At 39.9% G+C, this 22,548-nt stretch overlaps 1 protein-coding gene across 1 annotated transcript in view; it reads right to left on the bottom strand.

Moving 5' to 3' along the window:
* The window catches only part of tg (thyroglobulin), a 367,649-nt gene that overhangs the window by 245,623 nt on the left and 99,478 nt on the right, over nucleotides 1–22,548 (bottom strand). The window contains exons 29-32 of the mRNA XM_087985879.1: nucleotides 17,964–18,083; nucleotides 15,587–15,670; nucleotides 11,878–12,015; nucleotides 9,638–9,817 (exon numbers count right to left, since the gene is read on the bottom strand). Of these exons, the coding sequence (XP_087842005.1) occupies nucleotides 9,638–9,817; nucleotides 11,878–12,015; nucleotides 15,587–15,670; nucleotides 17,964–18,083 (522 nt within the window). The remainder of the gene's footprint in view (nucleotides 1–9,637; nucleotides 9,818–11,877; nucleotides 12,016–15,586; nucleotides 15,671–17,963; nucleotides 18,084–22,548) is intronic.

Genomic DNA, 22,548 nt, shown 5'->3' with positions numbered 1-22,548 from the left:
AGCAGATAAAGGCAGAATGACGGTCATCCTAGATAAATCTGATTACATCCAAAAAGGACAACAACTACTTGAAGATATCAACACCTACCAAATGAAGGAATTTGACCCCACACCACAACTCACCAATAGGATAAATAACACACTGAGGAATCTACAAAAAACGGACAGATAACCAGAGCTGACCGACAAAGAATGAAACCGGAAAGCAACAACAACCCCAAATTCTATGGATTACCTAAAGTACACAAACCAGACATCCCACTCAGACCCATAGTATCACTGCCAGGGACACCATCATACAAACTGGCCAAAGAACTACAACAGAAACTGAAACACCTGGTCAGCGGATCCAAACACTCTATACAATCAACACAGGAATTCTTGGACATCATCAGAAATATACACATAGACAAAGAAGAAACCATGATATCATTCGATGTGACGGCACTGTTCACTTTGATTGACAAAACCCTAGCCAGAGAAACAATAGCCAACCTACTGGACATACAGAACAGAAAACAGGACGCTGAACCTATCAACAAAGACGGTATACTAAAACTACTGGACTTGTGCCTCACAACACACTTCACATTCAACAACCAGATAAACGAACAAATCAATGGAACACCCATGGGATCATCAATCTCGGGACTCATAGCAGAGGCAGTTATGCAAAGGTTAGAACAAACAGTCCTACCACAAATTCAACCCAAACTCTGGGTCAGATATGTCGATGACACGTTTGTAATCATTAAAAACACGGAAATAGAAAAAACACACCGGATCATCAATGCCACACTCACAGGAATCCGATTCACGAGAGAAGAAGAAAAGGATAGCCAACTCCCATTCCTAGACGTGATGGTACAGAGAACACCGAACGGAGAATTCACTACAAGGGTATACAATAAAGCCACACACACAGACCAAGTCCTAAACTATGAAAGTAACCACCCCAACACACACAAACGAAGCTGCATCAGGACACTCTTCAAAAGGGCCACAACACACTGCAGTACACCAGAACTGCAAAAAGAAGAAGAAGAACACCTATACAAGGTATTTGCCAAAAACGGATAATCGCGCAACTTCATCAACAGATGCCTAAGAGAAAGACCATGGAACGAGGACATACCACAACCAAAAGGACTAGCCACACTATCATACATCAGGAGCATCTCGGAACTGACAGCCAGACTACTGCGACCCCTAGGACTCATAACGGCACACAAACCAACAGCCACGCTCAGACAACAACTCACCAGAACGAAGGACCCGATACCCAACATGAGCAAAACTAATGTAGTGTACAAAATACCATGCAACGACTGCACAAAACACTATATAGGACAAACAGGAAGACAGCTAACAATCCGCATACATGAACATCAACTAGCCACGAAATGACATGACCAGCTATCCTTAGTAGCCACACACGCAGACAACAAGCAACATGAATTCGACTGGGACAACACTACTATCATAGGGCAAGCCAGACAGAGAACAGCCAGGGAATTCCTAGAGGCATGGCATTCATCCACAAACTCCATCAACAAACACATCGACCTGGACCCAATATACCAACCACTACAGCGGACAGCTGAAACTGACAACTGGAAGCGGCAGGGACAGACCACTATAAACACCGGAGGAAACATCAAAGAAGCGCTTCGCAGGAGGCTCCCAAGCACTGATGATGTTGCCGTCCAGGGGACGAAACGTTTGCAACAAAAACTTCCAGCTCGGCGAACAGAACCACAACAACAGAGCTGGTGAGGTATTCACATCACTATTAGAGGAGATATCTGACGAGTATGAAGAGGTGAAAAAAAAAAACATTTTAAGTGCACATGAGCTTCTGCCAGAAGCCTATAGATGATGTTTCAGGAATCTAAAGAGGGACCCTGCCCAAACCTATATTGAGTTTGAAAGGATCAGAGTAATTTCGATAAATGGATAAGAGCTTTAAAAATCGAGCAAACCTATGGTGCTGTTAGGGAGGTAATTATTTTGGAGGAATTCAAAAATTCACTGCCTGAAGTAGTGCAAACTCATGTGGAAGAGCAGAGAGGTAAAACAGCAAAGTTAACAGCTGAAGTGGCTGATGATTATGAGCTGGTCCATAAAACTCGGTTTGGCTTCCAGAATCAATTTCAGTTCATGAGGGATGGAAACTGGGGCAAGGTTTCATATGGATAGGAGAAGGTAGATCTCAGTGAAGATCATAAAGATAATTTACCACAGAGTAAAAAAGAAACCCTTGAGAGGAACAAAGCTGTTAAAAAGCTCCAGTGTTTTCATTGCAATAAAGTGGGCCACATGAAATCACAGTGTTGGCGGGCAAGGAGAAAGCCAGATGTAGCAAAACCAGACTAGCCTGGAAGATTTGTTGGACTAGTAACAAAAAGCACAAGAGAAGTTAGACAACTGCCTCAGAGTGTACAAGATGATCAGAGTTAATTAAGGAGGAAGTGCCAAATCCACTTAAAAAATATACATGCAAAGGTAAAGTTTATTCACATAGGCCAGGGGCAGTAGGTAAAGATGTTGAAATATTAAGGGACATGGGATCCTCTAAGTCTGTAATGCTGAAGGATGAGAAGATATATACTCCTGAGGGACTACTGCCAGAAAAGGTGCTGGTAGCGGGAATTCATGGTGAGACAAAACGTGCTCAATTATGAAGAGTCCAGCAAAGAGTGGAGAATCTGTGGTAGGTGTACTGGACAAACTCTCAGCTCCAGGAATACAATTTGTCCTTGCAAATGATATTACCGATTCACCAATAGGTGTCTGCCTACTCTAGTTGAAAAGCCATTGGAGACGCAGGCAACTGAAGACATGGAGAATGTTTATCCAGGAATTTTCTGATTGTGTGATCACAAGATCGCAGAGGCACAAGCTGATGCTGGAAGGATCAAAAGGCACAAATAAAGAAGCAGACATAGTGTTGTCTGAGACTTTTTTTGATCAGATAAGTGGCACAGAGAAGGAGCCAGTATCTTTAGCTCTGCTAAGCTGATTGAATTACGGCAGAAAGATGAGGAGTTAAAACAGTTCTATCAATGGGCATTTACAGAGGAGAGTGAATGCATCCCTGTATGTTACTACTTAACAAATGGTGTCTTAATGAGGAAATGGAGACCACCACACATTCAAGCAGAAGAGAAATGGGCAGAGATTCATCAAGTTGTTTTGCCAGTAGCGTATAAAAAAGAGGTGCAGCGAGTGGCACATGAGCTGCCACTTGGAGGTCTTAGGGGTGAAGAAAACACAGGTTAAAATGCAAAAACATTTTTACTGGCCTGGACTATACAAAGATGTAGATTGAACTTTGCCAGACATGTCATACATATCAGCTAATTGGTAAACCACGGCAGTTATAAAACGTGAACCTTTAATACTTATTTCAGCATTTGAGGAACTTTTCACAAGAGTCTTGATTAATTGCATAGGTCCCCTACCTCAAACAAAAAGTGGCAATAGGTATTTATTAATAATAATGGATGTGTCAACTAGATTTCCAGAGGCAATCCCATTACGCAACATCACAGCTAAAAGGGTTATGGAAGAACTATTTTTTTTTTGCTGATATAGACTGCCAATAGAGATCTAGTCAGATCAAGGATCAAACTTCACATCCAAACTATTCAAGGAAGTTGTGGATAGTTTGGGAACAAAGAAATTCAAATCTGTATACCGTCCAGAATCGCAGGGAGTGCTAGAGAGATGACATCAAACACTAAAGACCATGTTGAGGGCTTATGGTCAGGATTATCCAGATGATTGGGATAAGTGAGTTCTGTTTGTACTTTTTGTGATCAGAGGTACACCGAATGAATCAACCAAATTCAGTCCATTTGAAATAATTTTTGGGCATGAAGTAAGAGGATCGTTAAAATTGATTAAGGAGAAATTGATAAGTGAGAATTCAGAGACCACCTATTTGGACTATATGTCAAATTTTAGAGAATTTGGAGAGTTGGCTAGACAGTATTTAAAAGTATCACAGCATGCAATGAAACAGAAAACACAAATTCACAAATATGCAATTGAGGATAAGGTATTGGTGTTACTTCCAGTGTCAGGTGAGCCTTTAAAAGCAATGTTTAGTGGGCCTTATCAAATCGAGAGGAAATTGAGTCAGTTGAACTATTTGTTAAGGGCTCCAGACAGGAAGAAATCTCACAGAGTGTGTCATGTGAATATGCTCAAAAGAATTGTGATAGGGAAGGAAAGCAAGGGGAGATTAAATCACAGAATGATTAATGATTAAAGCACAGAAGGAAGACCAATGTTCAGAGAATTCTGAATTGGACATTCCTCAAATCAAATTGTACAGCGAGGAAGGTTTCAAAGATTGGGATAGATTATTGAGTTACCTTCCACAAGAAAATTGAAATGACCTGAAAGTTATTACTATCACATGGGGAAATATGCGGAGATAAACTGGCAAGGACTAATCTAATTGTGCATGGTGTAGCGATAGGAGATGCTGTTCCAATTAAGCAACATTTTTATAGATATAACCTCTAAAGTTGGCAGAGGCTCAGAAGGTGATAGTGTGCATGCTCCAAGATGGCATAATCGAAGTGTGTTACAGTGACTGGAGCTCACCCATAGTCATGGTGCCAAAGCCAGATGGTACCCAATGATTATGTGTGGACTATCGCAAAGTCAACGCCATTACAAAGATTGATGCATATCCAATTCCATGGTTGGAGGACTGTGTCAAACAAGTGTGACAAGCAACTTACATTTCTAAGTTGGACTTGCTCAGAGACTACTGGCAATTACCTCTGTCAGAGACAGCAAAGGTGATTTCGGCTTTTGTAATGCCAAATGGACTATATCAGTTCAAAGTCATGCCATTTGGTATGAAAAATGCTCCAGCCACATTTCAGAGAGTGACTAATAAGGTCATTGTCGGATTACCCAAATGTGTGGGGTACATTGATGACCTGGTGGTGTTTAGTCACTCGTGGAAGGAACATTTACAGCACTCCTAGAAGGAACATTTTCAGACTTTTTCAATCAACTTTGGAAGGCAGGCTTGGTGGTAAGCCTAGCAAAAAGTGAATTTGCCAAAGCCCAAATCACCTTCCTGGGGCATGTTATTGAACATGGACAAATGGCCCCACGAGATGCAAAAATGAAAGTAATTGGGGAATTTCCCACACCATCAACAAAAAAATCAGTGCTACGGTTCCTGGGAACTGAAAGTTTGTGCTGAACTGCTCCACTCACTGAATTGTTAAAAAAAAGGCAAGAAGTTTATATGGACAGTGGACTGTCAAAAAGCATTTGACAGCCTAAAAACTGTGTTAACCACTGCCCCAGTATTAGCCACACTGGATTACACAAAGCCTTTCAAGGTAGCTATCGTTGCCAGTGATGTGGGTGTCGGTGCAGTGCTCCTGCAGGAGGATGACAGAGATAGAAAGATCCATAAGGTATTTTTCCAAGATGTTGAACATTCATCAACAAAAATATTCAACTGTGGTGAAAGTGACTTTAAGCTTGGTATTGGCATCACAACATTTCAGTGTTTATATTACCAGCAATGCATCTGAGACAATCATACATGCAGATCATAACCCATTGACATTTATGGAAAATTTAAGGACAAATATGTCAGACTGTTTTGATGGAGCTTGTTGCTGCAGCCAATCAATTTGACAATTGTGCATGTGGCAGGTCGTGAAAATGTGATTGCCGATGCGTTATCGAGACTCGAATGAGATACGGAGGCATTTGGTGGTGGGTATACCGTGGCCTGAATTTGCATGTGGTTGTGCATGTTTGCAGGTTTATAGTTAGTATATGCGTGTTTAGACTACTAATCAGGTTTTTGAAGGGTTAAAAATGAAGCTATCTTTTGGTATTGATGGCGCTTTGTTTTAAAGAGGAAACGTATCACAAAGCTAGTCCTACTTTTAAGACAAGCTGTTCCTTGGCTCAAGGATACTCCGTCCTTGATTTTTTTCAGAGGGGTAATAAACCTGGCTGGGCTCCGATCAGTCTGGTTTGGTACAGGGATGAAAAGGATTTTGAGAGGCCTTTTGTTTACATGTATACAGATGAAACTTCAGGCAAAAGTGGTCATGTTTTAGAAGTGACCTGTTTAATAAAAGGGAAATGGTCAGCTCTCTAGCTGAGCAGTTTAGTTCAGCCCAGAATTGGTTGGGAGTTCAACAATGAGCTGTGTGGAAACTCTCTCTTCTGCCCTTCTAACTTCAACATGTAAGTATCTGGCTCTTTTCTGTACTGTGTTTTAAAGGGTGGTTTGCTTTTTAGGACTGTTGTGTATATTCGGAACAGCATACTTAAGTCTAGTTTGAATAGATTGAGTTCTGTAGGGGTTCTTTATTCTGTTCTTTGTGTTTCATTGTGTAATTTTGTGAATAAATATTTTTGTCTGTTTTAAACCTAGTCATCAACCTCGCTAACTTAATCCAGGTAATTTTCACTGCACACTTACCGAAACAAATTGCAAAGTCTGGGCTGCCTGCTTAAGAAGGTTTTGAGTGGTTTGGCCTAGTCCATAACAAAAGGAAAAAAAAACTCTTGGGTCGATAAAGGCATAAGCAAGGTAGCAACACCTTCTTAAAACAACAAGGTATTCGTTCTAACACCTGCTCAGCACTGTAAAGGACAAGAAGATGCAAACAAAAACACCAGTACGAGTGTAATATTTTGGGCAGTAAGTGTAATCTTGGGTGACTAATTGGCCTTTCATACAGAAATTAGCAGCCATACGACAATCCCAATTTGCCCAGCATTTAGAGCTGGAAACAATGACAAGAAAGAAAGGTCCCAGATTGGTCACAAATTAATCACTCAACATCTCAAAAGGTAATCTTACAATGAATTTTAAATTGCATTTCAATAATTGCTTCCACCAGCTCCCTAAAGATTCAGTTCTATAGTCTGCCCACTTTGTCACTGAAATATTGTTCTGCAGATTAGTTCCAGCACAGGTCAGACCTTCTGAGTCTACAGGGTCAGAATAGCTGAAGTTACTTATCATGCTTTATATTGTACAGTCTCTTCAGAATCCTAAAACCAGCAATCTCCTCTTTTCCAGTGAAAGCATGATGAATTTACATATTCTGGATATAGTTATTTTGGATCCTTGTAAAACACCACAGACCAGACTATGTTACTTATGTTACTTTACCTAATTGGAAAATTGCCAGTGCTAAATATGGAATCAGCCCGGTATTTCATCACTAGGTGGTTGTTTGGCTCTGTAAATAGTTTTTAATGAATTGTTTGTGTAAAGTATGATTTTTTTTCTGTAATCCAAACAACATCGTCACATTAAATGGAAATGAATAGAGGCCAAAAACATAATGAAACATTTCAAATTGGAAGGCATTTTTTTCCTCATATACAGAGAATTGATATATGACAAGGACTTTGAAGGCACGTTTGTGATCAAAATCATGATCTTCAAGGAACAAAATGGATGAATTCCATCACATTTCTTATTTGGTATGGCTCTTTAACCAGGGGAAAGATCATTAGGAGGTGAGGTTTGTTGGGGTGCAGGGATCGATGCATGGGTGTAAAAGCAGGATAGGATATCTGAAATAAACATGCCCCTTAGTTTTATACCAGATAATTATTTCACATTCCAAGTCTCTGAGTGGAGACTGTGCTGTCAATTATATTATTCATTGTTCATGGATCTGCCTGACATTACCTACAGGCAGTTCAGGCCTAACTTTATCACAGCTCTGAGGTAAGGTCCAGTTGTGTTTCAGACTGAAGCATTCTTATGATGGTAATCTGACACTGGCAATGAAGAGGACTCAAGTTAGAAATGGGACTGTTGAGAATGTATTTAGTGAGAAAACCTCATTTAGGGCATTCATATTTTTATGCTTTGTTTATAAATGACCAATTAATAAGTCATGCAATATTTTCAAAAAATGCAACCTTGAGAGTCCAAGAACTCTTTTCTCCATTTTGAGATTATATCTCTCCCCTCTCCTAGCCCTCGCAGCACCTTGACTTTATGGTTTTGCTTTCAGCAGAGCTGGGAGAAAGTGAGAACGGTAACAAGGATAGAACTCCTCTGGGCCTCACCTTCTACCCCAATAATCTCCAGATATAGCACATTATCCTGTGTTATTTCAGCCACCTCCAGTCAGAACCAAAGATATAGTTCCCTCCCCACCCCATCTGCATTCCGCAGAGACCACACAGACGTGGGGAGAATATGTAAACCCCACACAAACAGTCACTCGAGGGTAAATTTGAACCTGGGTCATTGTCAATGTGAGACAGCAGTGCGAACCACTTGTTTCAGAACACATTTTATTTCCGCATTCCCTCACCCTCTAACCAATCCCAAGACCATCCTTTCTGTGCCATCTGTTCCCCTTCAACTTTTTTCAACAACAAGACATTCTCTTAAGTTTGGAAGAAGGGTCCTAAAGGATTTAAAATGTGAACATTATTTATCTCTCTATGCTGCTAGAATTGCTCAGTATCTTCAGACTTTGTTTTTACTTCAGGCCTGTAGATGGGTTTTTCACTGACAGCTTAAACCTGCTTTTTTCTCCAAGATTACAGAGCAGAGGATTGAAGAAGAAAAAACTTGCAAGAATGACCTTCCATCTTCTCCATTTATTTGTGAGTTAAAACCAAAATGCATTCCGTTTGTGCTCACCACGAAGTTCAAATGGCATTTGCTGACTTTGAGGATAATGAACCTTCTCACAAGATATCCCAGCTCCTGGGTCATCAGCTACCAGCTGTGAGCAGTGAACAGATGCCAAGTTGAGTAGAAAACTAACTTTTGAGGTAGAGCCAGAAGAGAAGTTGACAAGATTAGCTCAGACAGCCCTAACTAAGTTAATATTGCAACCCCCCCAAGAACTCAACAACCCTATTGGTGTTGAACCTATTGTTGCAAAAATTATTTACATTTGTCAGTTTTGTTCTCTACTGAACACATGTGAGGACACAGCCAAGGTATCTTAGTGTCTCAGTGCACAAGAATAATAACAAGGACTAACCTCCTTTCACCTACTGTCAAAAAATGGATCTGATGGAAATGAAAGTGGGCCGTTTGCATATGTTTTCTATCTGCCATTTTTATAGGAGTTTATAGTCCTCCTGACCTTTAGAAAATCTGGCTCATATGTCATCCTATCAAATCTGTCATGTCATATCCTTACACACGTACCTTACACAACAGTCATCAGATAATAACTGGGTGACAGAAACCCCCAGTAATTTTCCTCCCTGCTTAACACAAGGCCAGATTAACACCTGTACCAACCCATCACCTCAGATGTATTCAGCTATAATGATACAAATAGAATTACAATGAAATTGAATAGAATTATTCATAACTCCACAAAAAACATAGAATTATATAGAAATTGTATACAATTTCAAAATTGAAATGGGTATTTTAAGTTTATATTGATATTTATCCTTACACAGGCAATTGTCCTAATTCCCTATTCCCAGTGCTCCCATATCTCTTCATTCCTTTACCTTCAACCACATATTCAGAGTCATTGACAATTAGAAGCTATGATAGTTCTTTCCATAACTCAACAATATCATAAATAAGGTTTCTCCCACTCTTCAATTGGTTTAGTGTGAAGTGACTTACCTTTTCTCCTGTACAGTATTTGTGGTTCCTCAGGTAGGGTAAGGCCACAGTCTGTTTCAGAAAATATCCAATCACTACTTTTTTGGCAAAGCTGTGTGTCTGGGTATAGTACGCATTCAAAATGAAGGGCCGCACTGTCCTGTAAAGTTGCCACTTTGCAAATGTTCACCTCTGTACAACCTGAAATTAAAAAATGGAAAACCCAACTCAGAGAAGGACAAAATAACTAACTCCATCTGAACTGTGCCAGTTTGGACACTCCAAAGAACATCCCAGATGCATAACTTGAACTTTGTCACTTTTTGTGAAAAGTTTGCATTTCCTGCGATCTGGAAAAATGGGAATTTAAGCTGTGATATCAGCTGTCACTCAATTGTTAGTGCACCGGTCGCTGAGTCAAAATGGTATGGAGTTTTCCATGCTGTCCTCAACAATATGTATTTGCCAACCAAGGTCACATCGGAGAACTGATTCAGAATTGTTATGGAGCAGGAGGCCATTCAGCCCATCATGTCTACACTGGCTGTCTGAGCAGTTTGACTGAGTGCCAACCTTCTGCCTTTTCTCCATAACCCTGCACATTGCTTCTACTCAACACCTTGGTTGAACCTGATTCCAACATATATCCAGAAAGTGCATTCCAGATCCTAACTACTTACTGTTTGAAAAGGCTTTTGTCACCTTGCATTTGCTTCTCAGTAAAATCCTTGAAGTCTGTGCCCTCATGTTCTCAATCCTCTTACTGTTGTGAACAGCTTCTCCTTACCACTCTGTCCAGACTTCTGTGATTTTGAAAACCTCTGTCAAAACTCTTCTCAGCCTTCTGCTTTCCAAAGAAAATAATCATAACTTCTCCAATCTGTCTTCATCATTAAAGTTTCTCATCACTGGAATGATTCACGTAAATCTCTTCTTTTGAATGCATTCACACATTCCTAAAGTGCAGGGCCCAGAACTGTACACAATACACCAGTTTAGCTCAGTTGAGTGGATGGCTGGTTTGTGAAGCTGTGTGATACCAACAGTGTAGTTTCAATTCCTATCACCAGATGAGGTTACCATGATGGGCTCTCCTTCTCACCCTCCTCCTTACTTACAGTATGCTGGCCCTCCCTCTAATGAGAGAGCCACCCTATAGTCTGTTAAGTTGCACCAGTTGAGGGTGACATAATGCCTTTTTTTTAAGTTCAGCATAAACTCCCTGCTCTTGAACTCTATGTCCCTCGAATACAGCTTCATTAACAGTTCTCTGTACTGAAACTTTAATTGCCTATGCACATATGCAGACTCTTTAGAATAATACTCCTTATGTTATACTCCTTCTCCATGTTCTTTCTCCCAAAATGTGACATCCCAAACATCTCCACAGTGAGTGTCATTTGCTACCTATCCACCTACACCACCAGCTTATCAATGTCCTTCTGAATTTATACATTATCCTCCTCAGTTTATAATTTTCACAAGTTTTGTATTGTCCGCAAACTTTGACATTGTCCCCTACACATCATTTATATATGTCAGGACAAGTAAGAGTCCAATACTGATGCCAGGGGAACTCCACACACCAGCTGCCAACCTACAAATTAAACGTAAACTATTACGCTCGGTTTTTTAGATTAGATTAGATTACTTACAGTGTGGAAACAGGCCCTTCGGCCCAACAAGTCCACACCGACCCGCCAAAGCGCAACCCACCCATTCCCCTACATTTACCCCTTTACCTAACACTACGGGCAATTTAGCATGGCCAATTCACCTGACCTGCACATCTTTGGACTGTGGGAGGAAACCGGAGCACCCGGAGGAAACCCGGGTGCTCCGGTTTCTTATCATTCAGCTAATTTTGTATCAGCGTTGCTGCTGTCCTTTTTATTCCATTAACTTTCTCCACCAGTCTATTGTATTGAAAGCCTTTTGTAAGTCCATGTACCCCACATCATCAGCATTACACTCATCAACACTGTCTGTTACCTTTTAAACTATTATCTCAGAGCTGTTACAAGATCCTATGGTTCATAACCTGCCTCTTACAATAGCGACTTTACTTCAATGGCACTTCGTTAGCTATATAATGTTTAGGGACACTGTGAGGCATGAAAATCTGTAATTACGCATTCTTCTTACGACATGTTTCCTCAGCATTGGTGATTATGGAGCAAAGTGCCAATTTTACAACCGAAGATAAGGACGCAAAAAAAATTGAAAATAAATAAGAGTTTAATCTAAAGTAGGTTTCTTACGTGCCAGACACCACAGCTCTGCTTGTTTCATTGAAAACTGATGCTTGAAAAGCTGGTAACGCTGATTTGGAACGGATTGGTTCAGATCTACTCGGACAAGCTTGGAGCCCAGCTGTGAAAAATGTTCTCTGGTGTTTTCTAATCAACACAGAAAATAATTTTTAAATCCTTGTTGCTAAACTGATCAGCTAAGGTTTCACATATCGGTGGCCACTGTCTTTTTCATGAATCAAAAAATGTAAAATATCTGTACAACTCGTGTTCCTCGGGTTTCCAGCTTCCCAACCCAACCCCTAAATTGTGTTCCCTCTTGCCTCTCATAAACAATGAGTCCATTTGTCTGCTTTTCAATAAATATATTAACTAAAATAAAACACTTTACCTAAAACAGCAAACATAAGAACTTAAAGTAATCCAAGATTGACTGGAAGTCTTAATGACTATGAGTGATTTAGATAAGATAATGGGGAAAACTTATTATCTTTGCTTGATGAGTCAACAACCAGATGGTGTGAATTGAAGATATACAAAAGAATGAAGGGAAAGGTTAAACTTAAGATTTTTCTTGTGCAGGTATTTGTTAGATCTTAGGAGAACTGGAGGCAGAAAAACATTTGAGAGGGCAAGTGTATAAATATTTGAAAAAGAAAATCTTAGAAGAGTGTGCAGAAAGGACACGTGACTGGGACAATGATTTCTGAAAGTCAGAAAAGGTTTTGTGGGCCAAATGACCTTCTTGTGTCTTTCCAAATCCTATAGCATGTCAATATATTAAACATATGCATGGAATCATTACTCGGATGAAGGTGAAGGAAAGAAAGATTTGAGTGGCTAGTGAAAGACAATAACTATGTACAGTGGCTTCCACAATCATGTGCTGCCTGAGAGGGTGAATAGTCATTTAACTTTAGCCAGGAATTGATGAATTATCATTTTACAACAATTTCTAATTAATGGATCATTATTTCTAACCTGGCAATTCTCATCAAAACATAGTCAGAGAATTAGCCCTTGATCTAGTGGGATTTGCTCCTTCATTCCCAAGATTGATGATGGAATCTGCTTCAACTTAGTCTGTGTGATCACTAAGTTGAATGGATCTCTAAAGTTCAGGCTTCATAGTGTAATTATGTTGCCCCTCCCGAGCCCAGTGCTGAAAAATGGATTGATCAGTTTAGTTGCAGGAGGGGAATAGCTTCAGCATCAGCCTCAGAGATGCGCTATTGGCAGCACTAGTGGAACAAAGTGATACTGAATAATCGTTAACTTTCAAAGTATCATCCTTTGATCATTTGCATAAGGCAAGGTGGTCCTTAAATTTACCTTAGCCACAACCTTAACACTGAAGAAGACACAGATTAATTGATATCTTATTGACAATGTTGAGCACACAACACAGGACCATCATTAATGTCTAACTTTATATAGCTTTCAGCAGTTTTTTATTATTCGTTCAGGGATTTGGGCTTTGCTGGCTGGTCTAGCATTTATTGTCCAACGCTCATTACCCCTGAGAAGGTGATGGTGAGGTGCCTTCTTAAAATGCTGCAGTTCATTTTGAGTAGAAATGCCACTATGCTGTTAGTGAGGAAGTTCCAGAATTTTCACCCAGAGAAACTAAAGGGGAGGCAATATGTTTTCAAGTCAGTTTGCTGCTAGTGGTGTTTCTGTCAGTCAGTGATGGCTGCATCCCTGAATTGGTGACAAAAAATAAAGGTGGACCTATTCAATGTCTACCATCATTTTGGGTTAGAAATAGCAGAACACGAATGATTCCTAACTGTCCTTCATAAGCATTTAGGTTCTCAAACTTGCATAATAGTAAATGTGAAGATCAAATGATGGCTTTGCAAGTGATTGACAAATTCCCAGATAAAGAGGAACATAGAAACACACAAATGGCCCCGTTGCTGAGATATTTGGATCATTGATAGTCACATGTGAGATGCCAGAAGACTAACATGGTGCCACTATTGAAAAGAGGTGGTAAGGAAAGGCCAGGCAACTACAGACCAGTTAGCCTGACATCGATGGTGAGCAAGTTGTTGGAGGGAATCCTGAGGTACAGGATTTACATGTATTTGGATAGGCAAGGGCTGATTAGGGATAATCAACGTGGCTTTGTGTGTGGGAAATCATGTCTCACTGACTTGATCGAGTTTTTTGAACAAGTAATGAAGGGGTTTGATGTGGGCAGAGCGGTGGACGTGATCTGTATGGACTTCAATAAGGCATTTGACAATGTTCCTCATGGTAGACTGGTTAGCAAGGTTAGATCTCATGCAATACAGGGAGAATTAGTCAGTTAGATACAGACTGGCTTGAAGGCAAGAAGACAGAGGGTGATGGTGGAGGGTTGCTTTTCAGACTGGAGGCCTGTGACCAGTGGTGTGCCACAAGGATCAGTGTTGGGTCCACTGCTTTTCATTATTTATATAAATGATTTGTATGTGAACATAGGAGGTATAGTTAGTAAGTTTGCAGATGACACAAATTGGACAGTAAAGGAAGTTACCTCAGACTACAAAGGGATTTTGATCAGATGGGCCAATTTGCCGAGGAGTGGCAGATGGAGTTTAATTTAGATAAATGTGAGATGCTGCATTTTGGAAAGGCAAATCAGGGCAGGACTTATACAGGGAGAAAGTGAGGTCTGCAGATGCTGGAGATCAAAGTTGAAACTTTATTGCTGGAACAGCACAGCAGGTCAGGCAGCATCCAGGGAACAGGAGATTCGACGTTTCGGGCACAGGCCCTTCACAATTGTAAGGTTCTGGGGAATTTCGCTGAACAAAGGGACCTTGGAGTGCAGGTTCATAGTTCCATGAAAGTGGAGTTTCAGGTAGATAGGATAGTGAAGCCTTCATTTAGTAGGTTTTCCTTCAGACCATTGAATATAGGAGGTCATGTTGCGGCTGTACAGGACATTGGTTAGGCCATTTTTGGAATATTGTGTGCAATTCTGGTCTCCTTCCTATAGGAAGGATGTTGCAAATCTTGACAAGATTCCTGAAAGATTTACAAGGATGTTGTAAAGGTGTTTTCCCTGGGTTGGGGGAGTCTAAAACTAGAGGCTATAAGTTTAGAGTGAGAGGGGAAAGATTTAAAAGGGATCTAAGGGACAACCTTTTCACACAGAGGGTGGTGCATGTATGGAATGAGTTGCCAGAGGAAGTGGTGGAGGCTGCTACAATTACAACATTTAAAAGGCATCTGGATGGGTACATGAATTGGAAGGGTTTAGAGGGCCATGTGCTAGCAAATGGGACTAGGTTATGTCAGGACATCTGGTCAACATGGAAGAGTTAGACCAAAGGGTCTGTTTCCGTGCTATATGTCTCTGTGACTCTAAATCAGAAACACAAGTAGGCCATTCAGCCCTTCAAGCCTCATCCGCCACTCCATAAGATCAAGGTTGAACTGATTTCAACCTCAAATTCACATTCCCTCCTGCCCCTGATAACCTTTCATACACTCGCTTAGCAAGAACTTATTTAACAGTTAAGTGAGTAGGATATCCAGCCCTCGTACCCCTTAGTCATCCAATTAGATCATGGCTGAGCTGTTCTTTAACTCTATTTCTTTAATTTAACTTCATATTTTTATTACCCGTAAATAGCAAAAAGAAACTATCTCAATCTTGGAAGTTTGAATTGTTTCCGCAATTTGTCAGATAACATGTCTTTTTATGCCTTAGCTTTACAAATACCTGGCACATCTTGGCTCTGTTGATCTTGTAGGACTTTCCCAGCACATTCAGAGAATGACTTCATCCGTGTGTTCATGTTAGAATCTGAAAAATATTTTAAACTGTAACTTTATTTCAAATAACTTGGGATCTTTGGAATAAATTTGTCTACAAGAAAGCTCCTGAGTTAGATAACCAAGTGATATATTAAACAATTTGTGACTCTCAGAGTGAATATGTTATATTGATCCTGTTGGCTAATGGTCAGCAATGATGAACCATGTGGGCATGATTCTTAAAACAGTCAAATAGCCAAGCCTAGTTTTACTGAGACACAAGCAATTTACAATGCACTACCTGGAGTTTAAGGCCAATGGGTTTCCATGATTCTCAAAACTAGAACAACCATTGAGATAAGAACAATTCTTCTTTCCAAACCACTTTCTCATGTAAAGGATCCTTCAGCAACAGGTAGGGATTGTGCAGGAGGGCACCTTGAGTAGTTGAGCCATGACCTCCAGCAGTAGATGGTAGCAGTGTGGGAGGGCACTGGCATAGCAGTTCGGGCAATCAAATGGGCTCTTTCTAGAGGAAAAGGGGTCTTTAGGGGATGGAAGCCTGATGGAAATGGTAAGACAAAGGATTTCCTCAACCATGTGTAAAACAGAAGCTTAACTCTTTCAAGACCTTGCAATTACAATGAGTATACTGTAAATTCTTTAACAAACTAAAAATATTGGGGAGATAATATCATAGTGGTGTTATTGTATGACTACTAATTTAAAGAACTTGGTAATGTTATGGGGACCTGGGTTCGAATCCCACTAAAGTACATGGTGGAATTTGAATTCAACAATAATCTGGAGTTAATAGTCTAATGATGACCATCCATCAGATTCACTAATGTCCTTAGGAAAGGAAATCTGCTACCCTTACCCAGCCTGGCCTACATATGACTCCAGACACACAGCAATGTGTTGGACTCTTAAATGTCCAATGGACAAATAGGGATGGGCAATAAATGATGCAGCCAGTGACACCCACATCCTGTGGTTGATTAATAAAAATAAGAATCCATGTACATACTGTGTCTTCCTTGTTTAACCTTAATTTCCCTTCATTTTTGGAATGACCTGACCATTTAAATAAAGAGTTACTGCTCTGTGATCTTTCGGTCTTACATGTGTTCAAATCCAACAATATACTAATCTGGAAATTATGAATTAAAAGATCTTCAAACCAGCATACTAATCCCATCCAGAGTGTCCCACATCATGAAATAAGACATGTTCTAAATTATGGACGGCACTGTGGCTCAGTGGTTAGCACTGTTGCTTCACAGTGCTAGGGACCCAGGTTCAATTCCCACCCCAGGCAACTGTCTGTGTGGAGTTTGCACATTCTCCCTGTGTCTGCGTGGGTTTGCTGCGGTTTCCTCCCACAGTCCAAAAATGTGCTGGTTAGGTGAATTGACCATGCTGAATTGTCTGTAGTGTTAGGTGTAGGGGAATAGGTCTGGGAGGATTGCTCTTCAGAGGGTCGGTGTGGACTTGTTGGGCTGAAGGGCCTGTTTCCATACTGTAAACAATCTAATCTAAATTATGGCAGTCAAGCTGAAGTTTCAATAGATGAACAATTAAGGATGGAAGAGATGGAAATTGACCTTTAAGTATAATTTCTCATGTTGTGGTGCTCTATACTGCAGATATTGATACATCCAAATTCCCCTCTTGGTGAGAATTTATCAAAGTTTACCTGCCATTACTTCTCAGTTCTCTAAGATATTGAAACTAAATAAGTAAATTAAAGACTAAGTAGTGAAGATGTTGGAAATCTGAAACAAACATGGAGAATTCAGGAGAAACTTAGCAGGTCTGGCATCTGTGGAGAGAAAAACAGAGTCAATGTTTTGAATCTGATTTGACTCTTCTTCAGAGTATGTTTTGTTTTCTGTGTTCGTTTCTAATGCACAGAAATTGGCTGACCTACATAATTTATTTTAAGTGTACCCTTGTGGCTAAGACCAGAGAAGTGAAAGGTTTTAATCCTAGTCCAAACCCATAACAACTAAACTCATCTCGGGTAGCATGGTGCTGAGAAAGGTATAATCTTTTGTTAAATTATTGTCACTAAAGGGAATATAGACACATAATAGGGCCTGGTCACGCTGCCTGCCACAGTGAAATAATCTTCCAGCACTTACTGTCAATGAATAGTCACTTGAGGAAGATATGTGAGAGCAACTAGTATCCCAGAACTGCATTCAACATTTGATGGAAAGCATTAGTGCTCTGAGATAAAAGTGGTTAATGAAGAAGCAATTGAACAAAGTAAACAACAAGAAAATCTTAAAGAAAAGTCACGTGCAATCTTAAATCTTAAAGAAAATTAAGCTTACCCTGCCAGAGATAGATACGCTGGAAAGAGTTGAATGATCTCTGAATCTCTTCCTTCATTTCTGGAGACAGTTCCGTGGAGTACTCAGCATTCACAAAATTCTTCGATAAAAGTGCATAAGCTGCATGGAATTGAAGTAGCTTAGTTTATTTCAAGTAATCTTTCATTTGATACTAAAATAGGCTTTCATGTGATATGAACACATTTAGAAAGTTGTGAGTCTTCTCTTTTGCATAATACAGAGATGAAAACAATGATCTTGCAGTGTACAGAACACAATCTGAGACAGTGGAGAAAGTGAGGACTGCAGATGCTGGAGATCAGAGCTGAAAATGTGTTGCTGGAAAAGCGCAGCAGGTCAGGCAGCATCCAAGGAACAGGAGAATCGACGTTTCGGGCATGAGCCCGAAGATTCCTGAAGAAGGGCTCATGCCCGAAACATCGATTCTCCTGCTCCTTGGATGCTGCCTGACCTGCTGCACAATCTGAGACAGTGACAGATATGAGGGGTGGCGGAGCAACAGAATAGAAAATGTTCTGAACAATCTTATTGTATTCCCACTGGGTTTACCTAAATGAAGGATTATTGGATTACCTATGCTCCATCAGGTTATCAGAATCATGTGAACTGGTAGTAATAGGTTTCAAGAATGAATATTCTGTCTAGATTTTTAAAAATTCAGTTATGGGTTATGTACATAACTGACTGAGCCAGCATTTATTGTCCATTCCTCGCTGTGCTCGCAAAGGCAGCGGTGAGCTGCCTTCTTGAACCTGTGCAGTTTCTTTGGTGCAGATATACCTACTGTACCATTAAGAAGGTATGATGTGGTGATGCCAGTGTTGGACAATGTTGCAAGTCACATGACACCAGCTTGTAGTCCAAAAGATTTATTTAAAATCATAAGCTTTTGAAGCGCTGCTCTTTCATCAGGTGAGGTAGTAAGGTAGATTCAGGATTCTGACCTAGGAACAGTGAAGTATTTCCAAGTCTGGATGGTAAAAGGCTGGAAGGAAACTTGCAAGTGGCATTCCCATTAACCTGCTGCCTTTGTCCTTCCAGGTGGATTTGAATAGTTTTTCCTCCTTCCCTGTCTGTTCTAAACAGTCTTCCCATAGCTAATATATCCTAAATGGCTCTCCTGCATTCTTCATTAGTTCCATTTCTAAACCCTTTCATCATTTACCTATGTTAAATAAAAATCTCAAGTTGTTCATTTTAACTATTTTTTTTATATGAGACCTAAAAACTTCAGAACCCCTTACCACCTCAGCATTCTTTCTACAATCTACACTGTTTAAAACTGTTTGGCATTATTTCTTGATATATAACATCTTCTCCATGTTTTCAACATTGTTAGCAGTACAAAGAACTTACTGGATACATATATACCTGTAGAAGCAGAAAGAACTAAATCATTTTAAATTAAAGTAAAATACTGCAGATGCCAGTAATTTGAAAGAAGCACAGAAAACACTGGGGAAACTCAGAAGGTCTGGCAGCATCAGTGGAGAGAGGAAGAGAGTCAACAATTCAAACCTGATATGATATTTCTCTGAACTGAAGAAATTCTGAAGAAGAGTCTCACTGCACTCAAAACATTACCTCTGTTTCTCTCTTCACAGATGCTACCAGACATGCTGAGTTTCCCCAGAATTTTCTGTATTTAAATCATCTTAAACTTACCCCCAGAAACCCACAACCAGCCCAATGCAAGATTTCCATTTCCTATTAGAGCAAGGGTCTTGTTGTCTCTGAATGAGATTGCTTACCGAATTATTAGTTATTATGAAGTATTACTGTGCCACTGAGATGTGCAATAGAATTGGGTTGAAACTGCTTAGTCCTACGTTAAGACATATACTTACTATATTCTAACTTAGGAGAAAGTGAGGACTGCAGATGCTGGAGACCAGAGTTGAAAAGTGTGGTGCTGGAAACGCACAGCAGGCCGGGCAGCATCCGAGAAGCAGGAGAATCGACGTTTCGGGCATAAGCCCTTCTTCAGAAATGAGGCTGGTGTGCCAAGCAGGCTGAGATAAAAGGTGGGGGGGGGGGGGAATTTGGGGGAGGGGCGCTGGGAATACGATATTTTGACTATATTCAATGAACTAGGCTCTGAAGTAGATAATGCCTAAGGCTAGTGACTCTATAGATGGAGAAATTCCTAGTCATATTAGCCTTAAATGGGAAATTGCTATTTTTTTTAAGTGTGCTCCCTCATTCTATAATATCCCACAAGAGTAAACATTTTCTCACCACCTAATATGTCAAACCCCTCAGAATCTAAGAGATTTCAATATTTTCATTCTCAACACCATTGTGTACAGGCCTGCGCTGCTCAACCCTTCCTCATAAGGCAACACTTTCATCCCAAGTATTAGCTGAGTGACCATTCTTTGTTCTGGCTTTCGTGCTAATGTATCCTTCTTAATTGAGGAAATTGAAACTGCACACAATTTTATAGAACAAAGTCTCATCATAGCCTATTATCATGACTTCCCTATTTTCAGAGTGCATAAGGGCAAACATTTCATTTGTTTTTGCTTATTCCATATTACTTGAAGAAACTGCATGCTGAGCCTTTTGGAATTCATATACAAGGACACCTAGATCCCTCTGAATCACAGCATTCCACAGTGTTTTTTTCCCACTTCAACAATATTCTGCTTTTCTATTCATCCTGTGAAAATTGACGATCTTAGATTTTCCAACATTACATTTGACTTTCATTGTACGCTCACTGTCTTAACCTAATCCCTTTGCAAACTTTTTAAAATCTCCTCACAGTTTGATTTCTTACTTGTCCTTTGTCATCATATAATATATTGCTAACCTGAAAATGATCCATTTTATTCCAACTCACTAGTTCCTGTGCATTAGATAATCCTCTAACCATCCTAATATATCAGTCCCAATTGCATGAGCTCTTGTCTTGTGCAGTTACCATCCATGTAACACCTTATTGAGTGTTATTTCTAGGAAATCCAAGTATAATATATTCAGTTATCCTGTTATCTGTTTGCTACATCTTCAAACAGCATAAAAAAAATGTCAACATGATTTTCCTTTTATAGAATGGTGCTGATTCAGCTTGACAGTATTATGATTTTCTAATTCTCCTGCTAAGGCCTCATAAATAATGGATTCTAGCATTTTCCCAATGACAGATGTTAAGCTAAACAGTACATTGCTTCCTGCTTTCTGTCTCCCTTCTATCTTGAATAGCTGGTTACATTTCCAGTTTTCCAATCTGGAAATTTCAGAATCTAGGGAATAGGTTTGGGTCTCACTTTAACATGAACCAGTAAACAGTGACACACAGTTGACTGCTATAAGACCATGAAAACCGTAAGAAATAAAAGTAAGCAATTTGGCTTGCTTGACTCTGTTCTACCACTCAATATCCAACATTCTCACATTTACTTTCCTCCCTTTTCCCCATAACCCTTGAGTCCCTTATTAATCAAGAAACTATCCATTTCATAAATATACACAAGGGACTCTGCCCTCACAGGTGGCTGTGGCAGAGTTCCAAAGATTCTCAACACTCCCAGTATTGGCACTCCTTTACTCTGAGATTATGCCCTCCAGCTCCAGATTTCTCCATGAGGGGAAGCATCGTCTCAGCACTTTTCCTATCCAGCCCATCAAGAATCTTATATGTTTCACTGAGATCATCTCTCATTTGTCTAACTTCTAATAAGTAAAGTCTCAATTGTTTAACCTTTGCTGCCTTCCTCAGAATTTCATTTATCCTCCAGGTTATATATAACATTTTCAGCCTACGCTTATTCAACAATATACAGTGAATTGCCTTGTACTTTGATACGTACGCTACGAGTTGTCCTTAGTGGGTAAATGAAGTTGAAATATGAATCAACCGTGATCTAATTAAATGGTGGAAGAGGATTGAGGAGCTGTCTGACCTACTCTTGTTCCTACATTCATTATATTTCTCAATCATACCATCAGGCCAAGTAGCTACCCCCCTTTTGTTACCTAGTCTCTCCAGCAGGGAATTCAGTTAAACATCTTAGGTAAGATAATACTAGCAACTTTGTGGGTGAGGGACAGGGTTGAAACGGCAGCTGATTTTGGAAAATACACAAGGAACTGTTGGCCCAGAGCCTAAGAGCTCAGGGGTCAATGCTTGATCAAAGAGAATCATAACAGAGAATTATGATCATTCTTGCAATGAATGGCAAGGATCCAGCTTTGCAAATTCTTAGCTGCCATAATAATTTATCAAACTATGGAGATTCTTCATTAGAAAAATAATGAATTTTATCTACATATTTTGGAAAGACATCATTTATTGATGCTTATTCTCATTTTTTTTTACTTACATGTCAGTCAGTATTACTCAACATTAAACAGAGTTTATTATGAATATAATTTAACACAGATTGTTTACATGTTTTGAAGGGGGTCACTGGTTTACTGCACTGTTTGTATTGACACAGATAAATTCTGGTCCTGCTGCAAGGAAGCTGTTCGGTATAACTGAGACCCGAAGAGGGACCAAATCACTTTTAGCCTTAGAATATAAAACCTCATTTGAAGGTTTCATGTCTTTTTATAC

Source organism: Chiloscyllium plagiosum, unplaced genomic scaffold (genome assembly GCF_037043375.1).
Source record: "Chiloscyllium plagiosum isolate Xiang-an unplaced genomic scaffold, Cpla_swu_hap1 HiC_scaffold_4, whole genome shotgun sequence".
Classification (NCBI taxonomy): Eukaryota; Metazoa; Chordata; class Chondrichthyes; order Orectolobiformes; family Hemiscylliidae; genus Chiloscyllium; species Chiloscyllium plagiosum.
The sequence above is the reverse complement of the archived record's forward strand: the minus strand, read 5'-3'. Positions and strand labels throughout refer to the sequence as shown.